This window comes from Saccostrea cucullata, unplaced genomic scaffold (assembly GCF_032062105.1).
Source record: "Saccostrea cucullata isolate Sc308-1 unplaced genomic scaffold, CSIRO_AGI_Scuc_v1 ctg102, whole genome shotgun sequence".
In the NCBI taxonomy this organism is placed as follows: Eukaryota; Metazoa; Mollusca; class Bivalvia; order Ostreida; family Ostreidae; genus Saccostrea; species Saccostrea cuccullata.
In genome coordinates this window covers 376,193-386,770 of record NW_026938483.1, presented here as the reverse complement: position 1 = coordinate 386,770, position 10,578 = coordinate 376,193, and the positions used below count along the sequence as shown (strand labels likewise).

The following is a 10,578-nucleotide window of genomic DNA, read 5'->3' as shown; positions in this document are numbered from 1 at the left end:
ATTTTGTTATGACAATGGCAGTTTAATCGAAAACAAATCAAAGTAATATAAAGGATTATCTACGTTTGATTTGAAAATTATATCCTGTTCATTTTATGTTTACTAAGAAATTCCATGTAAATTATTTATTGATTGCGAATGATGAGAATGCCTCCTGGCATTACATGAGAAATGATCTGCAAGTTTTCACCGACATATGACTGCGTGAGAGAGAGAGAGAGAGAGGGGGCTGTACATGTGTTCTTTGCTTATCTGGATGTTGTAGTTGATCACGTCCGAGTACACATGTAGTCTACGGAATGGTGGAAATAAACAGAAAAACAGATATTTGTGTCTTTTTCTTCGCATTTATGTTCCAGTCTTATTTGCCTACCAATGAATGAACTCTACCTGCTGAAAATGAGATGAATTTTTTTTTTCATATTAACCACTGGAATTCCACATTGGCTTTGGTGTTCCTGAAAAGAGGAGTTAAAAAAGATTTTTCCTTTATGAATGTGTGAGCATCCACTGTCTTGTGTATAGAGGGATCAGCAAAAAGCAATCAAAATATTACACAGGAATACATTTATATTGGGGGGGGGGGATCTGATGCAGAACAGCTGGGTCAAAGTGACTCAGATGAGCATTGTGATCCATGGACTTCTTGTTTATAAACAGTACACCTTAGGTGGCATATGATACCCCCATAAGAAAAACTGGTGATTATCAATTACTTCAGATGCACTATGTCTGAAGACATCAATGAATTGTGGACAGATCAGATGTTTCTTAATCACATACTGAAAGACCCAATCAGAACAAGCTCGTACTATAAATAGCGAAATTGTGGTTAAAGTGAACTATTTTGGTATTGACACATGAATTTCATGCAATGATCAGGAGTCAATGTTTGATGATTTTAGGTCCAACATTTTTCTAATGACACTGTCCACCAGCCAGCTCTATGTCTGTATCAGTTTTGTTTTCCACTGACCAAATCCCCATTGATTCACTTGCAAGCCAGACAGCCTTTATCTTCTACGAGAAAGTAAGACTTCCAGATTGCATCCACAGAAACATCATCCTTGCACATTTGTTGCGGATGAACTTGCAGCAGCTACAATAACTGTAAAATCACATATTTTCCTAGGGTCAAATTTTCGAGGTTTAAAGGGAAAAAGAATATTGGTTTGTGGGAATTTGATTTTATTGTTGGACAAGGTTAAGTAGTAATGCATATAAAATATTACATTTCGTGGTGGACATAAATTCATGGGTCTTTCCATACCTCAAAAAACAACAATAATTAACCCCCATGAAAGTTAGTGATTTTACAGTACTTAAGAACTAACCCTGCCTTGTAAAATTTCCTTGAAATACAGACATATGCTTGTGTCATGGCGGGGTTCTACTCAAAATACCTAGGCATGTACATACATGTATAGATCAATTGCTCTTTTGAATTGAAAAATCTCATACCACAATTCAGAAAAAGATCTCATTATAATTTAACTGTTTATTGAAAATAAGCAGATTTCATATAAACATTGATGCAGCATTGTATAGTTAGAGAAGAACTCTATTTGCTGCCAGCTCACCATAGCAATGTCACCTAAGATCCAACTTTTTTAAAAAATCTATCATAACCATTGAATAAGTTATTGCTTGATGTGGCATATAAATCTTGCTATAGATTCAGATATGTAATAAATATACACACTTTTCTGTTTGACATTATGACACGAACCTTAAGAGGACCAACTGAGGTTCCCAGTACTATTCCATCTAATGTAATTGTATTCTGAGATGGTCCATAAATATACCCAGACTGTAAATCCTGACACTTAACATGTGCACGGATGTCAGTGTAGGTTATACCTGGTGTAAAAGTCAAATTTTTCTACTTGACTGTTTTTAAAACACAAAAACCCCAGTTCGCTCTCTTACAATTTACAATGATTACAGTTTTCATAAATTCACACACTTCTTTTGATTACAAGCAAAAGCATGACAAAAATGTCACAAAACTAATGCTTCATGAGCTATGTTTCTATTCCAGAATTTAGACAGAAAATTCTATTGTTAAAATGATAAAACTTTCCTTTGTAACAGCAAAATCACTAAAAATAGTAGCAACTAAGTATCTTTATGTAAGTACTCATCAAACTATATATGAACAAAAGGCAAATTTAAAATTAAATTAATTTTATTATAATGAACATGATACATATGAACTAAATGAGCTAACCTGAGTAATAATGTTCAAAGTGGGGCTATAGAAATGAGGTTTAAAGTGCCCTCCCCCTTTTTTTTACTCTTCTTTGGGTCACACTTAAAGAAACTTTGTGTTATTAAAATCTAACACATCTCAAGTCGACTGTAGCTCTTACATTCTATTCAGTTCCCTTCCCATTGTTTTCCCCTATATGCTTCTCTTGACAGATCATACAAATTAAATAACATATTTTAAAATAGAAAAAAAAAATGGTTAGCCTCCTGGGGAATACAATATTCACCAAGCCAAAAGGTCGAGGTGAATATTGTTCTAAGAGAAAGCCTAAACCATCATATTGACTTCAAAAACAACAATAATTGTAAATTATATGATTCAATAATTATTAGTTATAACAAACCTAGCAAGCAAAGTTTTTTTTTAACCTTTCCATTTTTCTTGACTGTTCACATTTGTGAAAGTCCTTATTAAACACAGCATTACAGAGATGCAAGAATAAGAATAACATAGTCTATTGTATTAATTTGAATTTCTAAAATTAGAATTATAGACCTAAGGAAATTTTTGCTAGATTTATGTCCCAATCAAAAATTAATTAAGACGTGGTTGCCAGTCATGATCAAAAGTGATGCTAGTTTAATTTACAATATTCAGAGTTGTTCACCAATTTAGGCAACATATTATTGTATGTTTTATACATTTGACCTTCATCACTTAGAAAAATTTCAACAAATCTATAAATATACATATGAATTGCCAAATTGTTAGCATTAAACGAGACATTGATATAAGAAGCTAATTACATATTAAGACTTTACTCAGTTTATCCTGAAAATACTGAGAAAATAAAATTATTACAGTATCACTGGTCTGAAAAGTGAATACAAATGAATTAACACAGTTATAAAAATACTGAGAAAATATCAGACAATGGTATCATAATATCACAATGTCACCTATACTTGTCACTTTCTACCGTTACTTTATCAACCAGGTGCAGATTTACAGGACACGTCACAGCAGAGTTATCTCCCTTCTGCTCATTCTCTACTGTACGAGATGATCATGTGACCTTGCTATTTGTATACTGTATAGTTTACAATGAAACTGTTGGGATAAACTTCTAAACACTAGTTAAATGTTTTTCTTTTTGTTTGATTTGTTGTTTTTTTCTGTTGGCAATGTTAGGTCCAGATAAGTCCACGCATACATGTATTACTATCTATAGTCACACAGACGATGCCGTGTTTTCCTCGGTAGGGTAGTCTTTGATAACGCGATTTGCCTGGCGTAGATACTGCTGTTGTTTATAGTAAATCTTCAGTGCTCCTTTAAGTATTGTGAAAGCTACACCACCCTAGAAAAGAAAAATTGATAATTTACTTTTTTTTCATTAATGGATAGTGAAATTTCATGTTGTACTAAAACAAATTGATTTCGGAGTGTTATGAATGTGCTTAACATATTCTGCCTTTGTTAGTAAATGACATTTGTTTCAACTCTGATACAGCAATGTACTTCAGAAAGAATGTTATTGAAAGAAAATGAAATGTCGATTTTTTCTTTTTAACTTTTAGAATGTAGAATTTTGGACTGTGTTTCTAATGTTTTACTGGTATCTTTTTTTGATTGAGTGTATCTATCTACCAGTAGTGTGCGCTGGAAGTTGGAGTGGACAGATCCAAGCATGATTTTCCCCATGATGGTGGCAATGGTTGGCATGATGAGGGCGCCACACAACATCCTTGTGGCAGAGATTGGATCTGAGAGTGGTACTGTCTCCGCAGGAACACGCAGATTTCTGGCACCAACTTAAAATAATATCCAAGAATTAAAATCTACCCAAAATAACATCCAATAATTAAAATGTACCAAAAATAACATCATTAAATTAAACTTCCTAAAATAAGAACCATTTATTAAAACCCACTACATGTAAAAATAACATAAGTATTTCTTTTTTGTCTATTTTTACCCTACTGAAATTAGGAATGTTAAAAATCATGAAAATAGAGCTAAGATCTTTACATTGTTAAACTAAATCCATGTCTTTAGAAGAACATATGTGCAATTACTTTTCTAAAATAAATGTTCATGACCCACATTAATTAACCTAATCTTGAAAGTGTCTATGATCTCAATGCAAGTTGTGGTTATAGTATACATTGTACATGTATTTGCAAATAAAATGGTTTAAAATGTAAAACTTTCCCCTAGTGAGGTATGGGGGGTGATACACACTGTGGTATGAAAGTCCACCAGCTCTCTCTCTCTCTCATCAGCTGTATATAATAATAACCTAGATAATCTGACCCAAAGTTATCTCAGTAGTCTAGACAAGCCTGTCATCATCAGATGTGTATGACAAAGTCTGTCCTTTATAATATCACAACTATATTATAAGTACTTCATATGTACTTTGTACTTCTCTTGGTACCTATGGCTATAAATAATACTGCAGTGCCTATAGTTATAAGTACTGCAGTATGTTACTTGACACTCTGTATCAGTTGATCATAAGTCTAAATCACAGTACTTGTGCTTAATTAAACAAGAGATGTTTGTAAAACACTTATGCCCCCTCCCCCCCAAATAACTGGAATTTTTCTAAGTCCAAGGGACATAACTCTGTCAAAAATGGCCTGATTGTACCCAAAACAGAACTTCACCTAGATATTTTTATGATAAATCTGTAAACTGATTTTCATTTCAGTATGTGAAACCTCTGAAGAAAATGCATGGAAACTGCAAATAATTGGAGTTTTTCCAAGTCCAAGGGGCATAACTCTGTCCAAAATGGTCCGATCATATCCAAACAGAACTTGACCTAGCTATTTTTAAAATCTGTATACCAAATGTGCAACCTCTGCCAAGAAAATGAATGGAAACTGCAAATAAATGGAATGTTTCTAAGTTCAAGGGGCATAATTCTGTCCAAAATTGCCCGATCATACCCAAAACACAACTTGATCTAAATATTCTTATGATAAATCTGTATATCAATTTCATTTCAATATGTGCAACTTCTGCAAAGAAAATGAAAGAAAACTGATGGTGGACTCACAGACAGGCCAACAAACAGACAGATTGACAGACAGCAGCAAAGTAATATTCCCTCTCTTCTTCAAAGAGGGGCAAAACAAATCTTGCATGAAAAAGTTAAATTATGAAAGTGATGGAAGCAAAATCTTCATTTCCACTAAAAACAGAATACTTCAGAATTCCCTAACTTCTGACGCATTGTACTTCATATGGTTAATATTTCAGTAGCTTACTAATATGTAGGGGACTGGATCAGGCTAAACCAGAAATAATTCATATCTTCTCACACATGTGGGAAATGCAGACTTTTTAAAAGCCCCGTTATTTTTTCTCCGTTTTTCACAAGCTGACTTTTACTGTACTTTAAAAAAAATGATTACTTTGTAAAGTTTAGAATTTAAAAGAAGGTTAGTGTAGTATGAATATTTACATAAATTACATTATTATAATGGTGACTTGATCCAAGTTTGACAGTATAAGCTCTTCAGAACAAGTTACTGTTATATAGTACTTCTGGTTACAGCTAAATTTATCATATAACCCCCATATTATAAGCTAAATATCATTAATTAAATTCTAGATTATTGTCATAATTCTTATGGGAAATGTAGGGGGGGAATATTTTAATTATGTACTGTTAGTAATACATTATCAAACAGTTTCTGAGAGTGATATGGATTTCGTACAAAGTAGTGCTTTTGGAAATGATTGCCTGAAATCAACAGTAAAATTGGGTGATAAGAGTTGGGTATATAAAAGTGATGCTGAATTTATCCATGACAGAAGAAATAACTGCACCTCACTGCTAGCAAATGAGCTGATCCGTTCAGAATCTCCTGATATTTGTCTTAGTCAGTCAGACCAATCATTAACAATACATCAACAGATTAAGACGTTCAGTGGTGCACTTAAGCACCTTAGTATTGTGTTCCTCCTCAGTCCCCCTTGAACTGGAATCAAACAATGTCTAACACCCTTAATTCTGAGCTGCATGCACCAACAGCATCCGTACCATGCTGGGTCGAGGAAAACCTCTTTACAAAATTAAAATTCCTTCTCAAAATAGCTAAACAAAGCAGATAGGAAGATGATTTCTGATTATCTAAGCATGATTCCTATTGTTTACTTTAGACTGATTCTGCACTTTCTAATTTTTCTTTGTTGCAGCTGATCAAACTCTACTTAGAACACTGAATTCCAGACAAGCCCAGCTGCTGAGCCAGGATTACCTCCCTTTGACATGCTATCACAGAGCAGTGAGCAAAAAATAGCATCCTAGCTAAGCTTAAGCACAGTCACTGCTTACATGACATGTGATTATGAAACATTTTAAAATCAAACTTTTTATAGTACTTTATTGGAAAATTGAGGTCAATTGGATAAAATACACTTGTATATGGCAGTTATTGTAATTTTAAAAACAATATACATATACACAGTCCTGCTTAGTAATTCCATATTACTCTATATTCAAACTTGTCACTAACTGCATGTGTAGTCAGTTTACTTCACACCTTAAAATTATTGATACCCATAAAATTGAGTGCAAATCAAATGAAATCAATACTACTGCAGCTGCCAACCAACATTAAGTTTATTGCACAGATGCACTAAGTAGCAATCTGACATTAGACTTCATCAATGGGTACTTTTTTTTTACTAAGATAAGATCTGGATTCCCAATTCTAGGATATACCAGGTTGTACATGAATTTGTGACCTTGACCTTTGAGTGACTTCCCGGCAGTAAATTAAGCAGACTGTTACGTTTAATTCATAAGACTTGCTTGATGTATCACTGAGAAACGCTCCCTGTCTGGAGACTAAGAGATATAATATCTGAATTTCCCTCTGTAAGGAATTAACTGAGAGATAAGTAAATGGCCTGCTTGTACTGCCCTCTGGGGGATGATAATTCTGCAGCACCTCTTATCTATCTTTGATCTGTGAACAATCTCCTGGCCTTCCCCTGTCACATGCCACTGAAACCTATACCCTCTTGAAGTCTACATATCTTTAGCTCTGACAATGCCATGATTTGGTTTCTTACAAACACTAAAACTCCTATTTGCATTGTCCAATCTTTTTTCATTAATAGGTATCAATTTGGTGAGTTTAGTGTGTTTTTCTAATATATATAACCTATATAATGTTAAAAAGAAAGTAGCAGCAACTTTCGTTTTAAATACAGTTAAACTTGCTTTAATAGAACTTTCTTATAAGGAAGCCTCAGTAATATGAAAACATTTGATGAATCCCTTAGAATTTTCCTTATATGGATATAAAAAATTAGATCTCCCAATGACTTCCTTATAACCATGTTTTACATAAGATGGTTCTGGATACTATCATTTTTATCTCTTGACTTTGACCTAACAGTTCAACTTGCATTTTAGAAACTTCAACCTTTGCTATAAGCTGCCAACCCTGGGTATATATGTGTCACAAACATCTCTTTTTGTTTATAAAGGGTAGGCAGCTGAGGGTGGGGTGGGTGATCAGGTTTATGATTGCTCCCAAAGTCACCCCTGTTCTGACGGCATCATTTAGTTCCTGTTTGTCAGGTAAGCTATTCAAATTACAGAATATCTCCAAAGTAACTTCTAGACAATATGGCAATTCATCACAATTAATCTATCATTTAGTAAACTTCTTTGACTAAAATGACTGTGTTAATGTTTTCTTACTACAAATACCTTTTATAGTTTCCTTGTCATTTTTTTTAGATAAGGAGAATATTTTAACCCCGGGTATTATTCTTAACAATTCTTCTGTATAACATTTAACTACACTTTGTAATCTAAGTTGTAACTCTGCTCTTGATTACTTGATCAATCTGTTAATCACTTGTTCTTGGATTAAAAATGAATATTGTATGAACTGCATGTATATCACTCTGAGTCCTCTAGATGCTCTTTTCCTATTGTTTCTGTCAGATGATGATAAAGAGTTTTACAGACTTTATTTAATCACCCCAACACTGGGAGAGCTGCCCGTGACTATGGCCAGGGTAATGATGATGAAAATGTTCGTGTCACATTCTGAAGGTCACAGCAGATCAATGAACCTCAGAAGAAGAATATTGATGTCTGAAGTCCAGGGTCATAACAGACAGCATTCTGTGAATGAAACCTAACAGACAGGCTTCATCAATGTACCCTCATTTTTATACTGCACTGAACACACAAATTGATTTATTCATATTAACTATAATATCAGATACAAAAAGACTCTCCTTTTGGAATTCTTGTAGAGACTGTATATGTTCAATGATTTGACTTTATGTTTAATGTTTACTGGTGGTATAGAAAAATATATCAATAGTATGAAATTTCTCCTGAGAATACAACACGGGATGGAATGAATGAGGACCATCCTTAAACTGCAACAAAAATCATTTTAACAATAACAAGTATATCTACTGAACTATTTATTTATTAATAAGTAGATTGCTATGTAGTATCTCCCCAGTTTTAAAAACTATTTGTCACAGATAGAATTCAAACTGATGCATCACAAATAAAAGTTGCTATAAATAATAGTTAGTTTACAGTAAATAGTGAAGTAAAGGTCATAGTGAAGGTCAAGGTAAAAAAAAAGTCAAATTCTGAACATCATGTATCAGGTAAAACAAATTTATGCTGTAATAGCTCTTAACAACATGTACAGTAAAACTCGTTTAGTACGAACACGGATATTGCGAATTCACGGATATAGCGAAGTCATTTTGGATCCCCAGCTATATAAATTTAATGAATTTCTTATACGGTTATAACGAATTACGGATATAGCGAAGTAATTTCAAAGGTCCCAGCGACTTCGTTATAACCGAGTTTTGCTGTATCAGCAGGGGAGTTTGATAAAATATTTTGAATGGTTTCTTTGAATCACAAATTTGAGATAATAAAGGTCAAAGTCATAGAGGTCAAGGTCATACCCTTTGTTGAATATCTCTTACCAATATGTATAAGTATATGAAGTATATGAAACTGCATTGTGATGGGTGGATAGATAAAAAGATGGAAAGATGAAAAGACAGAAGACCAGATGGATGATAGACAGACATGACTCTGCCCTAGTCTTATTAAAAATAGGTCTTTAGTTAAACTAGAACTGTCCAAACGGGACAAAATACCCCCCGCTGGGTTTTTCAGAAGTAACTTTTTCCATAATAAAGATATGTATCAAACACGAATTATGAAATTTTTATTTCAGTGACCTTGAACTTCCCCAAATAACCTTGGGTCAAGGTCATGACACACCCTTGGGTCATGGGCAATCTTTCAGTGAAATGAGAACCTACCAAGTTTATCCCTAAGGAAGATATGGACCGGACTTGAATTATGAAATTTTTATTTCAGTGACCTTGAACTTCCCCAAATAACCTTGGGTCAAGGTCATGACACACCCTTGGGTCATGGGCAATCTTTCAGTGAAATGAGAACCTACCAAGTTTATCCCTAAGGAAGATATGGACCGGACACGAATTATGAAATTTTCCTACCAGTGACCTTGAACTTCTCCAAATGACCTTGGATCAAGGTCATGACACACCTTTGGGTCATGGGCAATCTTTGTGTGAAATGAGAACCTACCAAGTTTATCCCTAAGAAAGATATGGACCGGACACGAATTATGATATTTTTCTTCCAGTGACCTTGAACTTCCCCAAATGACCTTGGGTCAAGGTCATGACACACCCTTGGGTCATGGGCAATCTTTGTGTGAAATGAGAACCTACCAAGTTTATCCATAAAAGATATGTATCAAACATGATTTATGAAAATTTTCTTCCAGTGACCTTGAACTTTCCCAAATGACCTTGGGTCAAGGTCATGACACACCTTTGGGTCATGGGCAATCTTTGTTTGAAATGAGAACCTACCAAGTTTATCCATAAGAAAGATATGGACCAGACACGAATTATGAAATTTTTCTTCCAGTGACCTTGAACTTCCCCAAATGACCTTGGGTCAAGGTCATGACACACCCTTAGGTCATGAGCAATCTTAGTGTGGAGTAGTAGATTCTAATGTCCCTCTGTAAGAAAGATATGGACAGGACACGATTGCACAGACAGACGGACAGACGGACAAGGTGATTCCTATATACCCCCCCAAACTTTGTTTGCGGGGGGTATAATAATATAAACTGAAATTCTGAGGATGATGCCAGTAGACATGATGTAGGGGATGGTCAGTTAAATGTAGGTAAAAACTTGTTATAGACGAAGTATAAAGGGAGCCAAGATAGAAGAGCATGTTACAATACACTCCCAGAAATGTTCACAGACAATAAAAACACCCAATGGAATTTGGAACT

The 10,578-nt window shown here is 34.3% G+C and overlaps 1 protein-coding gene across 2 annotated transcripts in view; it reads right to left on the bottom strand.

Annotated features, from left to right (window-relative positions):
* Window positions 1-2,281: 2,281 nt before the first annotated feature.
* LOC134250420 (E3 ubiquitin-protein ligase MARCHF5-like) overlaps window positions 2,282-10,578 on the bottom strand; it is a 32,215-nt gene continuing 23,918 nt past the window's right edge. For both annotated transcript variants that reach the window (XM_062732785.1, XM_062732786.1), the window contains exons 6-7: window positions 3,863-4,026; window positions 2,282-3,572 (exon numbers count right to left, since the gene is read on the bottom strand). In XM_062732785.1, the coding sequence (XP_062588769.1) occupies window positions 3,444-3,572; window positions 3,863-4,026 (293 nt within the window). In that variant the 3' untranslated portion in view covers window positions 2,282-3,443. The remainder of the gene's footprint in view (window positions 3,573-3,862; window positions 4,027-10,578) is intronic.